Raw genomic sequence first — 21221 nt, 5'->3', positions numbered from 1 at the left:
GACAAGCCAACAAGCTGTGGGTTATGGTTATGGAACGGAATGGAATCTCCACACAGCTGTTGCTTTGGAGATGCAGTTCTAACAGAAGTTATGGAACATATGTGATATGACAGAGTAGTTAGTATTCACAGAACTCAACAGTTTGTCCGGTTAGATACTTAACAGCAAGGAAGAAAGGAATCCTCATAGACAAAGCCTTGAACAAGCTACAATTGACACAGAAATACTCTGGCTCTGGCTTGGTCCATCGGATTTGTTTGTTTGTGTGCGTTTGTGTGTGTGTGTGTGTGTGTGTGTTTCTGTGTGTGTCTGTGTGTGTGTGTGTGTGTGTATGTGTGTGTCTGTGTGTGTGTGTGTGTGTGTGTGTGTGTGTGTGTGTGTGTGTGTCTGTGTGTGTGTGTGTGTGTGTGTGTGTGTGTCAGTCAGAAGACGTGGAGAAGGACAAGATTTACAAGGTTTTATAATAACAGCAAAGGCAGACATCTCGGCGTCGCCATGATTGCTCGTGCAGGTCCTAAAGCTTCTTCCTCTTCTTCGGTATCCATCTCCAGTCCAAAATCATCTTCAAAACGACAGACAGTTCGTCAGAGCACTTCAGTATAGGGACAAGCAGTCTCTGTACACAGGGTCATCATCATGGTGACACGATGTCATCAGGATGAGACGCTTTGGATCAGGGCACATCGTCCATGTTATCCTCTCTCTCTGAAGTATACACATACAGAGTACTTACTGTACCCATGGCGATACAGCTGTAGAGACAGCTAGGGCTAGGTTCCAATACCCTAGCCTGGCTTCCTCTCCTCACAGCTGTGGCTATAGACTGTTAGGGCTAGGTTCCAATACCCTAGCCTGGCTTCCTCTCCTCACAGCTGTGGCTATAGAGACTGTTAGGGCTAGGTTCCAATACCCTAGCCTGGCTTCCTCTCCTCACAGCTGTGGCTATAGAGACTGTTAGGGCTAGGTTCCAATACCCTAGCCTGGCTTCCTCTCCTCACAGCTGTGGCTATAGAGACAGCTAGGCCCAGGTTCCAATACCCTAGCCTGGCTTCCTCTCCTCACCTCTGGAATGTGAGCAAAAATACACATTTCTGATCTCTGAAAGATAATGAACACTAACGTCTTCTTCTCTCTTCGTATCCTTAAGGACCACTGATCCAAAAATAAATGGATGGAACCAATTTGACAAGCAGTCAATGCCATACCAGCATATTGAATGTAACTATCCAGTCTCTTCAGATTTCAGTGGTCAGGAAGGATACAAGGAAATAGGATACAAGGAAATAGGAGATGAGAGAAGGAAGCTTTTATAGAGTATTGGAACACAGGGATGGAAAGGTTCAGTGCATCGTCATCATAGCTCATGCTGTACGTCTGTACATCTACAAACCCAACGGTAGCACCTTGGCTTTGCAGTGCTGTCTTATCGACTACGGCAAGCTCTTTGGACAAAACTGAACTGCATCTACAAGTCTCTGCCATTTCACCTCAAAACCTGCTATCCTTCCCAGTCACTCCCAGTTGAGAATCTCCCCTTCGTTCACATTCTGACAAATGCAAAATATCAACACAGAAATGTAAGTACACATACAGCTGTATTAGAAAACAGAAAAACTAGTACATTTTGCGGTTAATCGGTAAAGCAATCCCAGAACACTGACTGAAGCCTCAACTAACGACTGTAGTTTATTTTTAAAGAGTTCTAAGTATTTTTTTAAACGCACACTGGATAGCATCCTACATACAGTTTCACTGGTTGTCTCTCTCAATTTGTCTGTCTCTCTGTCTGTCTGTCTTTTAAAGGGTTGTTGGTAGTTTTTAGGTAAAGGTAGTCAGCCAAGCACAGTGTTCTCCTGAGCCCAGTGCTCAGCCACGTCGTTCTTTTGACGTCCTTGCAACGTTCTCTAAAAACGCTCTCTATGACGTTCTCTGAACATTCTCTACTGGTAGCGCTTGTCTTTGGCTGGAACTCCTGTAGGAGACGTCTGAGCCGGCGAGCTGTGAGGGCTGAGGACGAGAGGGCGAGAGGGAAGAGGGGAAGGTAAGGAGGAGGAGAGGGGGAAGAGAGGAAAGAGGGGAAGGTAAGGAGGAGGAGGAGGGGGAAGAGAGGGAAGAGGGGAAGGTAAGGAGGAGGAGGAGAGGGAAGAGAGGAAAGAGGGGAAGGTAAGGAGGAGGAGGAGGGGGAAGAGGGGAAAGAGGGGAAGGTAAGGAGGAGGAGGAGGGGGAGAGGGGAAAGAGGGGAAGGTAAGGGAGGAGGAGGAGGAGGAGGGGGAAGAGAGGAAAGAGGGGAAGGTAAGGAGGAGGAGGAGGAGGGGGGAAGAGAGGAAAGAGGGGAAGGTAAGGAGGAGGAGGAGGAGGGGGAAGAGAGGAAAGAGGGGAAGGTAAGGAGGAGGAGGAGGAGGGGGAAGAGAGGAAAGAGGGGAAGGTAAGGAGGAGGAGGAGGAGGGGGAAGAGAGGGAAGAGAGGGAAGGTAAGGAGGAGGAGGAGGAGAGCGGAGAGGGAAGAGAAGGAGAGGATGAAATGAAAAAAAAGTGAAGAGAGGAAAGATTTTTGATTAGTTTGTTGAAACGTATAAGGTGACATTACATTGATAATGCACTTTAAGAAATGGCCACACAAGTTCAGCAACTGTGAATTTCCAAGCCAATTACATTCTAGATAGAAATAATCAATATTAGCGTCATTGCAGTGTTCAAGGTTGGAGTTACAGATGTAGAGAGATTTGGAGCACAGAGCAAACACCACAGACTATGGCTATCAAAGACTCAGAGGCCCAACACCACAGACTATGGCTATCAAAGACTCAGAGGCCCAACACCACAGACTATGGCTATCAAAGACTCAGAGGCCCAACACCACAGACTATGGCTATCAAAGACTCAGAGGCCCAACACCACAGACTATGGCTATCAAAGACTCAGAGGCCCAACACCACAGACTATGGCTATCAAAGACTCAGAGGCCATATTCCATCTAGATCCAGATGGGTTATCAGTGGAAGTAAGTGCTGATCATACTTACTCTGCGGCCCAGTTAGGGTCCATGGCTGGGTCAGGTGGTTCACCCCCCTCTGAGTCACTGGGAGGGGCTGTATCATCGGTGCTGCTCAGGGTTCTGACCCCCTCCACCAGCTCCCTGGCCTCTGCAGCTAGTTGGCAGGCTGGGTCTGGTATGGGAGAGGGGGTATCTGGACTGTCTGTGGCTGGAGAGGTCCTGTTACTCCTGGAGAATGCAGGATACATATTAGTACAAGCAAGAACACACACACACGTGTGTGCACACACACACACACACGCACGTGCACACACACACCCTCCAGTGATATCAACAGACTGTAAGAATGAACAAAAGTTTGAAGGGTTCTCATAAAGGAGATAGATTTGGAAGATAAGCACTTACCCATGTTCCATTCCAAACAAGCTGGGGGAGGTGAACACTTTGTGAACATTCTGAAAAATAAACAGTCAGCCAGTTAGTCAGTCAGCCAGCCAGCCAGTTAGTCAGTCAGCCAGCCAGCCAGTTAGTCAGCCAGCCAGCCAGCCAGTTAGTCAGTCAGCCAGCCAGCCAGTTAGTCAGTCAGCCAGCCAGTTAGTCAGCCAGCCAGTTAGTCAGTCAGCCAGCCAGCCAGCCAGCCACTTAGTCAGTCAGCCAGCCAGCCAGTTAGTCAGTCAGCCAGCCAGCCAGTTAGTCAGCCAGCCAGCCAGCCAGTTAGTCAGTCAGCCAGCCAGCCAGCCAGCCAGTTAGTCAGTCAGCCAGCCAGCCACTTAGTCAGTCAGCCAGCCAGCCAGTTAGTCAGTCAGCCAGCCAGCCAGCCAGTTAGTCAGCCAGCCAGCCAGCCAGCCAGTTAGTCAGTCAGCCAGCCAGCCAGCCAGCCAGTTAGTCAGTCAGTCAGCCAGCCAGCCAGCCAGTTAGTCAGTCAGCCAGCCAGACAGCCAGCCAGTTAGTCAGTCAGCCAGCCAGCCAGCCAGCCAGTTAGTCAGTCAGCCAGCCAGCCAGTTAGTCAGTCAGCCAGCCAGCCAGTTAGTCAGTCAGCCAGCCAGCCAGCCAGCCAGCCAGTTAGTCAGTCAGCCAGCCAGCCAGTTAGTCAGTCAGTCAGCCAGCCAGCCAGTTAGTCAATCAGTCAGCCAGCCAGCCAGCCAGCCAGTTAGTCAGTCAGTCAGCCAGCCAGCCAGCCAGTCAGTCAGTCAGTAGGAACAGAAATCCACATTCATAAAACTAAAAAGTAGTTTTGAGCCACTAGGTGGCAGTACAGGTTCAGAACATCACAGAGCACGACTAGAGGCGTCAGCTATGGCTCACAGGTAGGTGTGTTACAGAACCTGTGTGACTGTGTTTACAGCTGAGAAGTGGACAGGTAGTGTTGTTGTAAAGGTGTGTTACTGTGTTACAGGTGTAATGTTACCTGTGCAAAGCCCAGTAGTTTTTTGTTGGAGATCTCCAGGTGTCTTCTGCTCAGCTCAGACTTCCTCAGCTGACAGTCAATCATCGACAACTTCCTGTTTAACTCCATCACATCCTCCTGGGGAACAACACACACAGAACAACTTCCTGTTAAACTCCATCACATCCTCCTGGGGTACAACACACAGAACAACAGTCAGTAGATGTACTAACAAGTACACATAGCAAGTACACTAGCAGTACATAGCAAGTACACTAGCAGTACACATAGCAAGTACACTAGCAGTACATAGCAAGTACAATAGCAGTACACATAGCAAGTACACTAGCAGTACACATAGCAAGTACACTAGCAGTACATAGCAAGTACACTAGCAGTACACATAGCAAGTACACTAGCAGTACATAGCAAGTACAAGTACACTATTTGTTCTTAATTCAGAATTAGGAGTAACTGGTGTAGGTTTGCCGTTAAAGTAAGGGTCAGTGGAAAAGTGTAAAAAACATACATTAAGACAGAACGAGAGCTGTGTAGAGACAGGGAAGAAAGGGGTTTTGCACACTGGATCTCTGATTGTAAGGCTTAATTTATGGTAGAAAAGACTAGTGTTGTGCTGGTGGGTCACAGTCATTTATGGTAGAAAAGACTAGTGTTGTCCTGGTGGGTCACAGACACTTGTCTGGGTTGTTTCAGAAATCGAGAGGTCTGCTACCCCTCCACTGCGACCAACATTCACGTCTTTTTGTCTGCTTTGTGGTCACTTGTGTCTACGGCCCACCCAGACGACACTAGTCTTTTTCTATCATAAATTGGTTTTAAGTCTACCTTAGTAGCCTCCAGACCCTTCTGTTTCCTGCCCGCCAGTTGGTTCTTCAGGTCTTTGATCTCAGCCTCCAGCAGTGTAATGACCTCTTCATAGTCCTGCTCTGCACTGTTACTATGTCTCTCGCTCTGCAGGGGGAAGAAGAAGAAGAAGAAGAAGAAGAAGAAGAAGAAGAAGAAGAAGAAGAAGAAGAAGAAGAAGAAGAAGAAGAAGAAGAAGAAGAAGAAGAAGAAGAAGAAGAAGAAGAAGATAAAGGAGAAGAATTGTACCCAAGGTCCAATGGAAATTCTACTTCGGCTTTATCCCCTCGGAAAGACACACATACACACACATAGAAGTTGGAGCAGGGGGCAGCCATACTGCAGAGACCATGGAGCAGTTGTGTGGGTGAAGAGTATTGTCTTGTTTTGTGGTTTATTAGAAGATTAATATTACCTGCAGACGAGTCTTCAGACGACTGTTCTCCTCCATCGTCGCACACGCTTTCTGATGGAGGGAGGGAGGGAGGGAGGGGGGAGAAAGAGCAAGAATGAGAGTGTGTTAATACAACTATGCCTGGCAAAGAGATACGATACGATACGATACGATAGGATATGATATGATATGATGGGATATGATGGGATATGATGGGATATGATGGGATATGATAGGATAGGATATGATATGATATGATGGGATAAGATGGGATATGATGGGATATGATAGGATAGGATATGATATGATATGATATGATGGGATATGATGGGATATGATGCTATATACTAAACTGTAATACAATATAATACTACTGATTCATTAATCCATCCATTAGCATTGTGATTGGCTGAATCCGGTTGTCACTCACATCTGAGGTGCTGTGTAGCTCCTCCTCCAGGGTCGTCTTGCTGTGCTCTGTCTCCTTCAGGGAGACCTGGGGTAGTTTAGGAAAACCAGCAGGTTGACTGACATGGAGTAGTTTATGAAAACCAGCAGGTTGACTGACCTGGGGTAGTTTAGGAAAACCAGCAGGTTGACTGACATGGGGTAGTTTATGAAAACCAGCAGGTTGACTGACCTGGGGTAGTTTAGGAAAACCAGCAGGTTGACTGACATGGGGTAGTGTAGGAAAACCAGCAGGTTGACTGACCTGGGGTAGTGTAGGAAAACCAGCAGGTTGACTGACCTGGGGTAGTGTAGGAAAACCAGCAGGTTGACTGTGACTTGACTGTGAACAAAGTTAAAGTCAATTCAAAGTTACTCTGATACACATTGCAACATTGTAACATTGTAACATTGCAACATTGTACCATTGTACCATTGCAACATTGTAACATTGTATATTTGTGTATAAACATTTACATGAGTACATATACTGTACATGGTGTATGAAAATTAACAATTTACACTGAACAAAAATATAAACGCAACATGCAACAATTTCAAAGATTTTACTGAGTTACAGTTCATATAAGGAAATCAGTCAATTGAAATAAATTAATTAGGCCCTAATCTATGGATTTGACATGACTGGGAATACAGATACGCATCTGTTGGTCACAGATACCTTTAAAAAAAGGTAGGGGCGTGGATCAGAAAACCAGTCAGTATCTGGTGTGACCACCATTTGCTTCATGCAGCAGGACACATCTCCTTCGCATAAAGTTGATCAGGCTGTTGATTGTGGAATGTGGTATGTTGTCCCACTCCTCTTCAATGGCTGTGCGAAGTTGCTGGATATTGGTGGGAACTGGAACACACTGTCGTACACATCGATCCAGAGCATCCCAAACATGCTCAATGGGTGACATGTCTGGTGAGAATACAGGCCATGGAAGAACTGGGACATTTTCAGCTTCCAGGAATTGTGTACAGATCCTTGCAACATGGGGCAGTGCATTATCATGCTGCAACATGAGGTGATGGCGGCGGATGAATGGCACGACAATGGGCCTCAGGATCTTGTCACGGTATCTCTGTGCATTCAAATTGCCATCGATAAAATGCAATTGTGTTCGTTGTCCGTAGCTTATGCCTGCCCATACCATAACCCCACCACCACCATGGGGCACTCTGCTCACAACGTTTACATCAGCAAACCGCTCGTCCACACGACGCCATACACACTGTCTACCATCTGCCCGGTACAGTTGAAACCGGGATTCATCCGTGAAGAGCACACTTCTCCAGCGTGCCAGTGACCATCGAAGGTGAGCATTTGCCCACTGAAGTCGGTTACGACGTCGAACTGCAGTCAGGTCAAGACCCTGGTGAGGACGACGAGCACGCAGATGAACTTCCCTGAGACGGTTTCTGACAGTTTGTGCAGAAATTCTTCAGTTGTGCAAACCCACAGTTTCATCAGCTGTCCGGGTGGCTGGTCTCAGACGATCCCGCAGGTGAAGAAGCCAGATGTGGAGGTCCAGGGCTGGCGTGGTTACATGTGGTCTGCGATTGTGAGGCCGGTTGGACGTACTGTCAAATTCTCTAAAACGATGTTAGAGGCGGCTTATGGTAGAGAAATTAACATTAAATTATCTGGCAACAGCTCTGGTGGACATTCCTGCAGTCAGCATGCCAATTGTATGCTCGCTTAAAACTTGAGACATCTGTGGCATTGTATTGTGTGACAAAACTGCACATTTTAAAGTGGCCTTTTATTGTCCCCAGCACAAGGTGCACCTGTGTAATGATTATGCTGTTTAATCAGCTTCTTGATATGCCACACCGGTCAGGTGGATGGACTATCTTGGTTAAGAAGAAATGCTCACTAACAGGGATATAAACAAATTTGTCCACAAAATTTGAGAAGAATAAGCTTTTTGTGCGTATGGAACATTTCTGGGATATTTTATTTCAGCTCATGAAGCATGGGACCATCACTTTACATGTTGTGTTTATATTTTTTGTTCAGTATAGTTATAAATTACCACAAAAAAAAGTTATTTGTTCAACATTCCATTATCCGGTGAATTATAAAATCTACATTATATCGTGTTATAAATGTAAAAGTTATTAATTATGTTGAGAAAAGCTATTAGATTACCCAGTGGTTATAACACTATCAGTTGCAGTGGATATCTGAAAATGACTGTTAATAAAGTTTGATGTAATTGAATGTGATATTCACAGCTCTCTCTCTCTCTCTCTCTCTCTCTCTCTCTCTCTCTCTCTCTCTCTCTCTCTCTCTCTCTCTCTCTCTCTCTCTCTCTCTCTCTCTCTCTCTCTCTCTCTCTCTCTCTCTCTCTCTCTCTCTCTCTCACACACACACTGACGTGATGTTTGGACAGAAGTGTGAGTTCACCTTGAGTTGTTTAATCTGGTTCTGCAGCTGTTTCACCTCCGTCTGAAAGTGTTCCAGTTCTTCACTACTGTAGGAGCATTCTGATTCAAAGGTCTGATACACAACACAGCAATAGCATTAGACTGGGGGTGGGGGGTGTCTCTCTCTCTCTCTCTCACACACACACCTACGCATTGTACGTGCACACACACCCAAGCACACACACACTCATACATATAAAGATGTGAGAAGCACAGCCCTCATCTGACAAGGAACATCACAATGGAGGCAGGCAGCTCTTCAAGACAGTCTGTGTGTGTGTGTGTGTGTGTGTGTGTGTGTGTGTGTGTGTGTGTGTGTGTGTGTGTGTGTGTGTGTGTGTGTGTGTGACAGCTTTGATGATTCCCTTGTGCTGCTGCTGCACGGTGTAAATCTCCTCTAAGAAACACGGTTTGTAAATCCTCTTCACTAACTCAAACTTCACAAAGTAACACAAGCCTCAAAGTCAGGAGGACTTTAATAAACCCACTACTTTGAAACAAGAAGCACAAGTCAATGTTGTTTTCTTTAATCCCTGTGTGTGTGTGTGTGTGTGTGTGTGTGTGTGTGTGTGTGTGTGTGTGTGTGTGTGTGTGTGTGTGTGTGTGTGTGTGTGTGTGTGTGTGTGTGTGTGTGTGTGTGTGTGTGTGTGTGTGTGTGTGTGTGCGTGTTCGTGTGTGTGTGTGTGTGGGCTTACCGGGGAGTGAAAGGCGGAGGTGTCCATCAAGCTAGCTGCTTCGTGATAGGAGAACATGAACTCTTTCTGCCCTAGTCCCGCCTCCTCCAGCTTCTCTTGGTAGACGTTGCGTGTGGCCTCAACGAAGTCTGCCCGACGACAACAAATGCAAAAGAAGGGTTATACTCTAAATAAATAAATAAATAAAACATGAGGAGCCAATCGGAACCCCTTATTATGTAGTAGCTTGTGAAAAGGGAGCCATCGAGGACACAGACTGTGTCTGAACAGGGTAAAGGGATATTGGTGTGGCTGGGTTGGGTTGGGGTCAAGTCCATATTAATTCAGTCAATTCATGTTTACTCAATACTTCTCTTTGAGATTTTTTATCGTGTGGAATTTGTGTTTACCACCTGAATTGACTGAATTGAAATGGATGGCGCTGATAGACATGGCCGCTCTGTTTCTAGCTCCTACGCAACTTTGCACTATTTCGTTTTTATGTGTGTTATTTCTTACATTATCAGCCCAGAAAGTTTTTGTGCGTTATTACTTCCAGCATTTCGACCAGAAATACGATTTTCCTGAATTGGATCCTTTGTTCATACCCCCCAAGGCGATTTAACTTATCCCAGAGTAAGACGTTTAAGCGTGTTAACCCTCGCAAGGCTGCCGTCCCAGACGGCATCCCTAGCCGCGTCCTCAGAGCATGCACAGACCAGCTGGCTGGAGTGTTTACGGACCTATTCAATCTCTCCCTATCCCAGTCTGCTGTCCCCACTTGCTTCAAGATGGCCACCATTGTTCCTGTACCCAAGAAAGCCAAGGTAACTGAACTAAAAGACTATCGCCCCGTAGCACTCACTTCTGTCATCATGAAGTGCTTTGAGAGGCTAGTTAAGGATCATATCACCTCTACCTTACCTGACACCCTAAACCCACTGCAATTTGCATACCGCCCCAATAGATCCACGGATGATGCAATCGCCATCGCACTGCACAATGCCCTCATCTCAACTGGACAAGAGGAATACCTATGTGAGAATGCTGTTAGTTGACTACAGCTCAGCCTTAATTAGGCTCGGGGCCCTGGGTCTGAACCCCGCCCTGTGCAACTGGGTACTGGACATCCTGACGGGCCGCCCCCAGGTGGTGAAGGTAGGTAACAACACCTCCACTATGCTGATCCTCAATACAGGGGCACCACAAGGGTGTGTGCTCAGCCCCTCCTGTACTCGAAGACACAACAGTGGTAGGCCTGATTACCAACAACAACAAGACAGAGTACAAGGAGGAGGTGAGGGCCCTGGCCGAGTGGTACCAGGAAAATTACCTCTCCCTCAACGTCAACAAAATGAAGGAGCTGATCGTGGACTTCAGGAGACAGCAGAGGGAGCACCCCCTATCCACATCGACGGGACCGCAGTGGAGAAGGTGAAAAGCTTCAAGTTCCTCAGCGTACAGATCACTGACAATCTGAAATGGTCCACCCACACAGACAGTGTGGTGAAGAAAGCGCAACAGCGCCTCTTCAAACTCAGGAGGCTGAAGAAATGTGGCTTGCCCCCTAAGACCCACAAACTTTTACAGATGCACCATTGAGAGCATCCTGTTGGGCTGTATCACCGCCTGGCAACCGCAGGCCTCTCTAGAGGGTGGTGCGGTCAGTCCAACGCATCACCGGGGGCACACTGCCTGCCCTCCAAGACATCTACAGCACCCGGTGTCACAGGAAGGCCAAGAATATCATCAAGGACCTCAGCCACCGGAGCCACGGCCTGTTCACCCCGCGAAGGTGAGGTCAGTACAGATGCATCAAAGCTGGGACCGAGAGACTGAAAAACAGCTTCTATCTCAAGGCCATCAGACTGTTAAATAGCCATCACTAGCCGGCCTCCACCCAGTACACTGCCCTGAACTTAGTCACTGTCACTTGCCGGCTACCACCCGTTTACTCAACCCTGCACCTTAGAGGCTGCTGCCCTATGTACATAGACATGGAACACTGGTCACTTTAATAATGGAACACTGGTCACTTTAATAATGGAACGCTGGTCACTTTAATAATGGAACACTGGTCACTTTAATAATGGAACACTGGTCACTTTAATAATGGAGCACTGGTCACTTTAATAATGTCTACATACTGTTTTAGCCATGTCATATGTATTCTAGTCAAGGCCATCCTATGCAACTATTGCTGTACATTATACTATTCTATCCTACGTATCCTACATACAGTGGGGGAAAAAAGTATTTAGTCAGCCACCAATTGTGCATGTTCTCCCACTTAAAAAGATGAGAGAGGCCTGTAATTTTCATCACAGGTACACGTCAACTATGACAGACAAAATGAGAAAAAAAAATCCAGAAAATCACATTGTAGGATTTTCTATGAATTTATTTGCAAATTATGGTGGAAAATAAGTATTTGGTCAATAACAAAAGTTTCTCAATACTTTGTTATATACCATTTATTGGCAATGACACAGGTCAAACGTTTTCTGTAAGTCTTCACAAGGTTTTCACACACTGTTGCTGGTATTTTGGCCCATTCCTCCATGAAGATCTCCTCTAGAGCAGTGATGTTTTGGGGCTGTCGCTGGGCAACACGGACTTTCAACTCCCTCCAAAGATTTTCTATGGGGTTGAGATCTGGAGACTGGCTAGGCCACTCCAGGACCTTGAAATGCTTCTTACGAAGCCACTCCTTCGTTGCCCGGGCGGTGTGTTTGGGATCATTGTCATGCTGAAAGACCCAGCCACGTTTCATCTTCAATGCCCTTGCTGATGGAAGGAGGTTTTCACTCAAAATCTCACGATACATGGCTCCATTCATTCTTTCCTTTACACGGATCAGTCGTCCTGGTCCCTTTGCAGAAAAACAGCCCCAAAGCATGATATTTCCACCCCCATGCTTCACAGTAGGTATGGTGTTCTTTGGATGCAACTCAGCATTCTTTGTCCTCCAAACACGACGAGTTGAGTTTTTACCAAAAAGTTATATTTTGGTTTCATCTGACCATATGACATTCTCCCAATCCTCTTCTGGATCATCCAAATGCACTCTAGCAAACTTCAGACAGGCCTGGACATGTACTGGCTTAAGCAGGGGGACACGTCTGGCACTGCAGGATTTGAGTCCCTGGCGGCGTAGTATGTTACTGATGGTAGGCTTTGTTACTTTGGTCCCAGCTCTCTGCAGGTCATTCACTAGGTCCCCCCGTGTGGTTCTGGGATTTTTGCTCACCGTTCTTGTGATCATTTTGACCCCACGGGTGAGATCTTGCGTGGAGCCCCAGATCGAGGGAGATTATCAGTGGTCTTGTATGTCTTCCATTTCCTAATAATTGCTCCCACAGTTGATTTCTTTAAACCAAGCTGCTTACCTATTGCAGATTCAGTCTTCCCAGCCTGGTGCAGGTCTACAATTTTGTTTCTGGTGTCCTTTGACAGCTCTTTGGTCTTGGCCATAGTGGAGTTTGGAGTGTGACTGTTTGAGGTTGTGGACAGGTGTCTTTTATACTGATAACAAGTTCAAACAGGTGCCATTAATACAGGTAACGAGTGGAGGACAGAGGAGCCTCTTAAAGAAGTTGTTACAGGTCTGTGAGAGCCAGAAATCTTGCTTGTTTGTAGGTGACCAAATACTTATTTTCCACCATAATTTGCAAATAAATTCATAAAAAATCCTACAATGTGATTTTCTGGATTTTTTTTCCTCAATTTGTCTGTCATAGTTGACGTGTAGCTATGATGAAAATTACAGGCCTCTGTCATCTTTTTAAGTGGGAGAACTTGCACAATTGGTGGCTGACTAAATACTTTTTTCCCCCACTGTATATACTATATATTCTATCCACATACTGTCCATAATGTCTATACATCCCATCACACACACTGTATATATATATTTATTCTCCGGATTCCGACATTGCTCTTCCTAATATTTATATGTTTCTTCTTTACTTTTAGATTTGTGTGTATTGTTGTGAATTGTTATATATTACTGCACTGTTGGAGCTAGGAATTTAGCTCCACCCACAATAACATCTGCTAAATATGTGTATGCGACCAATACAATTTGATTTGATTTGAATTGACCCCAAACCCTGGTAACTATGATAATGGTATACCTCTGTAGGACACGGTTCCCTGTGGGTCAGTGGTAGCTTTGGTGACAGTAGGTGTGTAGTAGCTATGGTGACAGTAGGTGTGTAGTAGCTATGGTGACAGTATACCTCCGTAGGACACGGTTCCCTGTGGGTCAGTGGTCAGACTTTGTCTCAGCTTCCTTCTCTTCTCCTCTGTCACGTCCAGACCCAGGTACGTCAACGCCTGGTCGTGGTGGGGGGAGGGGGGAGGGGGAGAGAGAGAGGGGGAGAGAGAGAGGGGAAAGAGAGAGAGGGTAGAGAGAGAGGGCGAGAGAGAGGGGAGAGAGAGAGAGAGAGAGAGGGGGAGAGAGAGGGGGAGAGAGAGAGGAGAGCAAGAGAGAGAGGGGTAGAGAGAGCGAGAGGGGGAGAGAGAGAGGGGAAAGAGAGAGAGAGGGGTAGAGAGAGGGGGAGAGAGAGGGGGAGAGAGAGAGGGGAGAGAGAGAGAGAGGGGGACAGAGAGAGAGGAGAACGAGAGAGAGAGAAAGAGTTAATAAGAATTTCAATGTCACATGATGGTAAATCCCTGCTCACTGAGGACATGGTGTATGTGTGGTTGAAGTCCAAATCCTGCAGGGGGCGGTATAACAGTAGTATAACACCACCAAGCTCTCTTTTCCTTGAACTTGGTTGACAACATCTCTACACTAGACAAATTATAGATCTTCTACCTGTTGCTCTCTCTCTCTCTCTCTCTCTCTCTCTCTCTCTCTCTGGTTCTCTCTCTCTCTCTCTCTCTCTCTCTCTCTGGTTCTCTCTCTCTCTCTCTCTCTCTCTCTCTCTCTCTCTCTCTCTCTCTCTCTCTCTCTCTCTCTCTCTCTCTCTCTCTCTCTCTCTCTCTCTCTCTCTCTCTCTCTCTCTCTCTCTCTCTCTCTCTCTCTCTCTCTCTCTCCCTCCCTCCCTCCCTCCCTCCTATCCTCAATAATTTGGAAAGAATATACTGTCTTCATGAGGGAGATCATATTATAAAGTGTCTGTGTGTTGTTCATTCAACCTAAACTAACCCTGTCTCTGTTGCATGTCACCACAGTGAACCAGTACAGTAAAGCTGTAGGGCATTGTGTCTGTGTGCGACATTAAAGTGCTCCCCCCTGCAATGCAACTCGTACCAGGCAGGAACCAGAGGCAGAGAGCAAGGACTAGAGCCAAGGACAGGGCATAATCCCATTAATGAGACCGTGGTAGATTAGGGTCAGTCACAGACTGAGTGAGATTAAGATTAGATTAAAATCACTGCTAAACAACTGCAGTGGGCGTCCATGACAAAACTACAGGCACAGAGAGATACAGAGATACATGAGGAATGGAGAGAGAGGAGAGGAGATAGAATAGAGAGAGAGAGAGAGAGAGAGAGAGAGAGAGAGAGAGAGAGAGAGAGAGAGAGAGAGAGAGAGAGAGAGAGAGAGAGAGAGATTAGATCCAACCAAATCATGAGAAAACAAAAATATAATTACTTGACACATTGGAAAGAATTAACAAAAAAACTGAGCAAACTAGAATGCTATTTGGCCCTCAACAGAGAGTACACAGTGGCAGAATACCTGACCACTGTGACCGCCACACCGGTGGTCACGAGTCATGAAGGCTCTCAAATTCCACGTGACCGTTTAGTCATGGTAACTAGGCTGACATCAGTGCAAATGTAATCGAAAATCTAATCAAACACTTCATGAGAGCCCATGAGCTCATCTTGCGCAACATTTCTATAGGCTATGCAATTGCGTGAGAAAACAGAGTGATGGCCTCTACTAAAAAGAGGAGGATCCCATCAGCTTTCTATAGGCTAGGCCTACTATATTTATTTCTCAACTTTCCTAATATTAAGCACATTGTTTATCTTTACAACAGGAGTATAGCCTACCTGGCTGGCATGAAAATGAACCACCGGAAAAGCGTCCTCCATTTGCTATTTAAGTGCATAGATGACATTTTTTTTTTCCCCCTGCCCATGTTTCGAGACAGGTGCATGATAATGGTCCATTCTAAATCAAAACAAATTCCCCACATATATTATTTAGTATATGTAAAGACAACATTAAATCAAGAATAGTGGGATGGGTGACAATATTAGCCTATGACTTGTGAATGATATATTATCACTTGTGAATGATGCCCAACATAAGAAACAGCCTTTTTTTGGGGGGGACTTTTTCTAATCATAGTCACACACCTCATGTAGCCTAGCCCATAGGCCTATATGTTTTGATAAGGTTTGTATCACAACTAAAGTGGCCAAAGAACTTCTTAAAATTAAGCACATTAATCCGCTTTACAAGGGGTGTAGAGCCTAACTGGCATACAAAAGCAGCGCATGAGTTTCTAGTTTGGGGAAGATAATTTTCACCATAAAAATGCACTTTTATAATAAAAGCAATACATGCATAATCACATTTGCGGTCACTTTTGATAAAGGTGTTTTCCTGCTAATGGGACATTCTCGCTTATAGCCTACTGCCGTGTGCGCTTTGCTGCGCTTATAATGTGAAGAAATAGCCTAATAGTTTATCAACATTTTAAGCTAAATGTTCTGATCTCTTGCGTTAGCCACATTGCGTAAAATATGTTTTTGGATGCTAGCGGTTGTATTAATTTGGGATCTATGGAATCCCACAACTGTCCCAGACTATGTTTGGAATATTTATTTCTCGCACAGAATAGAATAGATCAACTTTTGTACTATGAGGGATAGTAGATTGACATAGGCTAGTGCTTTTGCTGTTCGTTAGGCCTACTCATCTTGTTGGCTGACGAAAAGTAAATGTGGACAGTTCTTCCAATATCTTCAATATGCACCTCGGAATTGGATAAGGATGCGCGCAGTTGCGCCCCCGATGTGTCTGTCTTCACTTGTAGCCTGTGAGAAAGACCCGCTCATGTGATGGAGAGCCATGTGAGACCCGATCATGTGATGGAGAGCCATGTGAGTGAGAGGTGCTTAGGAGCGCGCAGCACTCAGGGAGAAAGGTACAACGCAGCACTCCGGGCCGAGGGCACAACGGCCACTGGCCGCAAAATGCATAGATTTTTTTAGGGTGCATTACGGCCACACAAAGGGGATGCCACCATGAAATTCGAGGCATTATCAAGTGCTTATCAAATTGTGAATGAGAGACTAATGAAGTGTGTACAGCCTGCCGCTGAAAAACATCCTCACAGCATGATGCTGCCACCACCATGCTTCACCGTAGGGATGCTGCCACCACCATGCTTCACCGTAGGGATGCTGCCAGGTTTCCTCCAGACGTGACGCTTGGCATTCAGGCCAAAGAGTTCAATCTTGGTTTCATCAGACCAGAGAATCTTGTTTCTCATGGTCTGAGAGTCCTTTGGGTGCCTTTTGGCAAACTCCAAGCGGGCTGTCATGTGCCTTTTACTGAGGAGTGGCTTCCATTTGGCCACTCTACCATAAAGGCCTGATTGGTGGAGTACTGCAGAGATGGTTGTCCTTTTGGAAGGTTCTACCAAATCCACAGAGGAACTCTGGAGCGCTGTCAGAGTGACCATTGGGTTCTTGTTCACCTCCCTGACCAAGGCCCTTCTCCCCCGATTGCTCAGTTTGGCCGGGAGGCCAGCTCTAGGAAGAGACTTCGTGGTTCCAAACTTCTTCCATTTAAGAATGATGGAGGCTACTGTGTTCTTGGGGACCTTCAATGCTACAGAAATGTTTTGGTACCCTTATCTGTGCCTCGACACAATCCTGTCTCGGAGCTCTACGGACAATTCCTTCGACCTCATGGCTTGGTTTTTGCTCTGACATGCACTGTCAACTGTGGGACCTTATATAGACAGGTGTGTGCCTTTCCAAATCATGTCCAATCAATTGAATTTATCACAGGTGGACTCCAATCAAGTTGTAGAAACATCTCAAGGATGATAAATGGAAACAGGATGCACTGGAGCTCAATTTCGAGTCTCATAGCAAAGGGCTGTAAATAAGGTTAAAAAATGTTTTTATACATTTCCAAACATTTTTTGCTTTGTCATTATGGGGTATTGTGTGTAGATTGATGAGGAAATGTTTTTATTTAATCCATTTTAGAATAAGGCTGTAACGTAACAAAAGAGAGAGAGAGAGAGAGAGAGAGAGAGAGAGAGGCGGAGGAAACGAGAAAGAACAAGAGAAGAGAGAGAGAGAGGAAGAGAGAGAGCGGAGGTGGACTCTAGTTTGTCAGACTTGAGGCATACGTGGGGGTCCAGACAGATAGACAGGCAGCCAGACTGACAGCCAGACAGACAGATAGACAGGCAGCCAGACTGACAGGCAGCCAGACAGACAGATATATAGACAGACAGGTAGACAGGCAGCCAGACAGACAGATATATAGACAGACAGGTAGACAGGCAGCCAGACTGACATATAGACAGGCAGCCAGCCAGGCAGGCAGGCAGGCAGGCAGGCAGACAGACAGACAGGCAGGCAGACAGACAGACAGACAGACAGACAGACAGACAGACAGACAGACAGACAGACAGACAGATAGACAGGCAGACAGACAGACAGATAGACAGACAGGCAGATAGACAGGCAGACAGGCAGCCAGACTGACAGATAGACAGACAGCCAAACAGGCAGATAGACAGTGGAGGTGGACTCACCAGGTCTAGTTTGTCTGACTTGAGGCGTATGTGAGGGTCCAGGGTGATCTTGGGTTTGGCTGCAGACAACACCGCTCTCTGGGTGGGGGCCGAGCCTGCAAGGAGGGAGGACAGACATCTATAGTGTTAAAGTTTGTATTGGAGGGGGTATATGGGGTGGTATAAAACACTGTCCTGTCGCCTCTGAGCAGAATATTGTCTGTCATTTTCTGTTCATTTCCAGATGATTCTACACTAACACACTACAGACACCGCTGCTTTTAGACAACGGTTGTTCTGGTGTTTCCTCTCCTGCAGTTATCAGAGTATCTGTCAATTATTAACTACCGTTAACAACCATAGTCTCAGAGAGGGAGGGAGGTTCAACGAGAGAGAGAAAGATAAAGAGAGAGCAAGAGCGAGAGAGAGAGGGAGAGAGACACAGAGGGACACCGAGTGCTGCTGTATTAATTTGATGGTTTGTCTGTCCCAGTTTGTGTGAGTGTGAGTGTGTGTGTGTGAGTGTGTGTGTGTGTGTGTGTGTGTGTGTGTGTGTGTGTGTGTGTGTGTGTGTGTGTGTGTGTGTGTGTGTGTGTGTGTGTGTGTGTGTGTGTGGTGTTATGTTAGGGTGACCCCCTGCTGCGACTGATATTTTCTGATTGCTTTGCCTCCCTCATCCCTCCCTCCCTCCCTCCCTGACTCCATCTCTCTCCCTCCATCCCTTTATCCCTCATCCCTACCTCCATGTCCCTCTCTCTCCTCCCTCCCTCTCCCCCTCTTCTTCTACCCTTATTGAAACACTTTCCATCCCTCCATCCCATTTATCTCCTGTCCTCACCTCTCTCTCTCTCTCTCTCTCTCTCTCCCCCCCTCTCTCTCTCTCTCTCTCTCTTCCCCCTCTCTCTCTCTCTCTCTCTCTCTCTCTACCTCTCTCTCTCTCTCTCTCCGTTTTCTAGCCACAGGTCTAGCATCACAACAGGGGTGTTTCACTTTGACTGGATACAGCAGGTGGTAGCTGCTGCTCAAACCAGGAGTATTACTGCACACACTACACACACACACACACACACACTACACACACACACACACACTACACACACAGACACACACACACACACACAGACACACACAAATATCTGATGATGTTGGATCAGTGATGTTGGATCAGTTAGTGCTTTAGCTTTGTGTGTGTCTGGGCAATATGTCGACTGCTATAGATTGAATCATTTGAATTGAATTGATGTGTATTTAGTTTCATTGTCTACTCTGAGACACTTGTCATCAATGACATCTGTCACCGATGACAACAGCAGTCATCTCCAGCTTAGCCAATCGCATCGCTGGAATGGTGAGTTGTCACGATTACGAGAAAATAGGATTAGAGAAATGTCATTGGTCACTGGTTGTCCTGACCCCTGGAATTGTGTCAGCTGACTGGTGAAGGGAACAGTGGATGACTAGTCTGAGTCCCAAATGGCATTACTTTTGACCAAGGCCCATAGGAATCTGATCAAACATACACTCTTAGAAAAAAGGGTTCCAAAAGGTTTCTTCGGCTGTCCCCATAGGATACACTTTTTTGGTTTCAGGTAGAACCCTTTTTTGGTTTCAGGCAGAACCCTTTTTTGGTTTCAGGTAGAACCCTTTGTGGAATGGGTTCAAAGGGTTCTACTATGGGGACAGCCGAAGAACTCTTTTTGGTTCTAGATAGCACTTTTTTTTTGTTTAAGTGTAGTGCACTATGTAGGGAATAGGGTGCCATTTGAGAGGCAGGCCTAACCCTCCCCCTGTAGAGGGGTTAATAAGGTGATGGAGGTCACCCTCCCCCTGTAGAGGGGTTAATAAGGTGATGGAGGTCACCCTCCCCCTGTAGAGGGGTTAATAAGGTGATGGAGGTCACCCTCCCCCTGTAGAGGGGTTAATAAGGTGATGGAGGTCACCCTCCCCCTGTAGAGGGGTTAATAGGGTGATGGAGGTCACCCTCCCCCTGTAGAGGGGTTAATAAGGTGATGGAGGTCACCCTCCCCTGTAGAGGGGTTAATAAGGTGATGGAGGTCACCTCCCCCTGTAGAGGGGTTAATAAGGTGATGGAGGTCACCCTCCCCTGTAGAGGGGTTAATAAGGTGATGGAGGTCACCCTCCCCCTGTAGAGGGGTTAATAAGGTGATGGAGGTCACCTCCCCCCTGTAGAGGGGTTAATAAGGTGATGGAGGTCACCCTCCCCCTGTAGAGGGGTTAATAAGGTGATGGGGGTCACCCTCCCCCTGTAGAGGGGTTAATAAGGTGATGGAGGTCACCCTCCCCCTGTAGAGGGGTTAATAAGGTGATGGAGGTCACCCTCCCCCTGTAGAGGGGTTAATAAGGTGATGGAGGTCACCCTCCTCCTATAGAGGGGTTAATAAGGTGATGGAGGTCACCCTCCCCCTGTAGAGGGGTTAATAAGGTGATGGAGGTCACCCTCCCCCTGTAGAGGGGTTAACAAGGTGATGGAGGTAATCCTCCCCCTGTAGAGAGGTTAATAAGGTGCTGAAGGTAATCCTCCCCCTGTAGAGAGGTTAATAAGGTGCTGGAGGTCACCCTCCCCCTGTAGAGGGGTTAATAAGGTGATGGAGGTCACCCTCCCCCTGTAGAGGGGTTAATAAGGTGATGGAGGTCACCCTCCCCTGTAGAGGGGTTAATACGGTGATGGAGGTCACCCTCCCCCTGTAGAGGGGTTAATAAGGTGATGGAGGTCACCCTCCCCCTGTAGAGGGGTTAATAAGGTGATGGAGGTCACCCTCCCCTGTAGAGGGGTTAATAAGGTGATGGAGGTCACCCTCCCCCTGTAGAGGGGTTAATAAGGTGATGGAGGTCACCCTCCCCTGTAGAGGGGTTAATAAGGTGATGGAGGTCACCCTCCCCCTGTAGAGGGGTTAATAAGGTGATGGAGGTCACCCTCCCCTGTAGAGGGGTTAATAAGGTGATGGGGGTCACCCTCCCCCTGTAGAGGGGTTAATAAGGTGATGGAGGTCACCCTCCCCTGTAGAGGGGTTAATAAGGTGATGGAGGTCACCCTCCCCCTGTAGAGGGGTTAATAAGGTGATGGAGGTCACCCTCCTCCTATAGAGGGTTAATAAGGTGATGGAGGTCACCCTCCCCTGTAGAGGGGTTAATAAGGTGATGGAGGTCACCCTCCCCCTGTAGAGGGGTTAACAAGGTGATGGAGGTAATCCTCCCCCTGTAGAGAGGTTAATAAGGTGCTGAAGGTAATCCTCCCCCTGTAGAGAGGTTAATAAGGTGATGGAGGTCACCCTCCC

General features: G+C 46.8%; 1 protein-coding gene across 1 annotated transcript in view; it reads right to left on the bottom strand.

The window, feature by feature from the left end:
- Positions 1–356: 356 nt before the first annotated feature.
- LOC121551463 (syntaxin-binding protein 4) overlaps positions 357–21221 on the bottom strand; it is a 92012-nt gene continuing 71147 nt past the window's right edge. Inside the window, exons 11-22 of the mRNA XM_045211015.1 lie at positions 17947–18041; positions 13441–13537; positions 9221–9348; positions 8506–8598; positions 6388–6429; positions 6070–6135; positions 5661–5711; positions 5228–5353; positions 4403–4519; positions 3400–3449; positions 3022–3222; positions 357–2007 (exon numbers count right to left, since the gene is read on the bottom strand). Of these exons, the coding sequence (XP_045066950.1) occupies positions 1941–2007; positions 3022–3222; positions 3400–3449; positions 4403–4519; positions 5228–5353; positions 5661–5711; positions 6070–6135; positions 6388–6429; positions 8506–8598; positions 9221–9348; positions 13441–13537; positions 17947–18041 (1133 nt within the window). The 3' untranslated portion in view covers positions 357–1940. The remainder of the gene's footprint in view (positions 2008–3021; positions 3223–3399; positions 3450–4402; positions 4520–5227; positions 5354–5660; positions 5712–6069; positions 6136–6387; positions 6430–8505; positions 8599–9220; positions 9349–13440; positions 13538–17946; positions 18042–21221) is intronic.

The sequence above is a fragment of the Coregonus clupeaformis genome, chromosome 35 (assembly GCF_020615455.1).
Source record: "Coregonus clupeaformis isolate EN_2021a chromosome 35, ASM2061545v1, whole genome shotgun sequence".
Classification (NCBI taxonomy): domain Eukaryota; kingdom Metazoa; phylum Chordata; class Actinopteri; order Salmoniformes; family Salmonidae; genus Coregonus; species Coregonus clupeaformis.
This window is presented reverse-complemented; position numbering and strand designations above follow the sequence as displayed.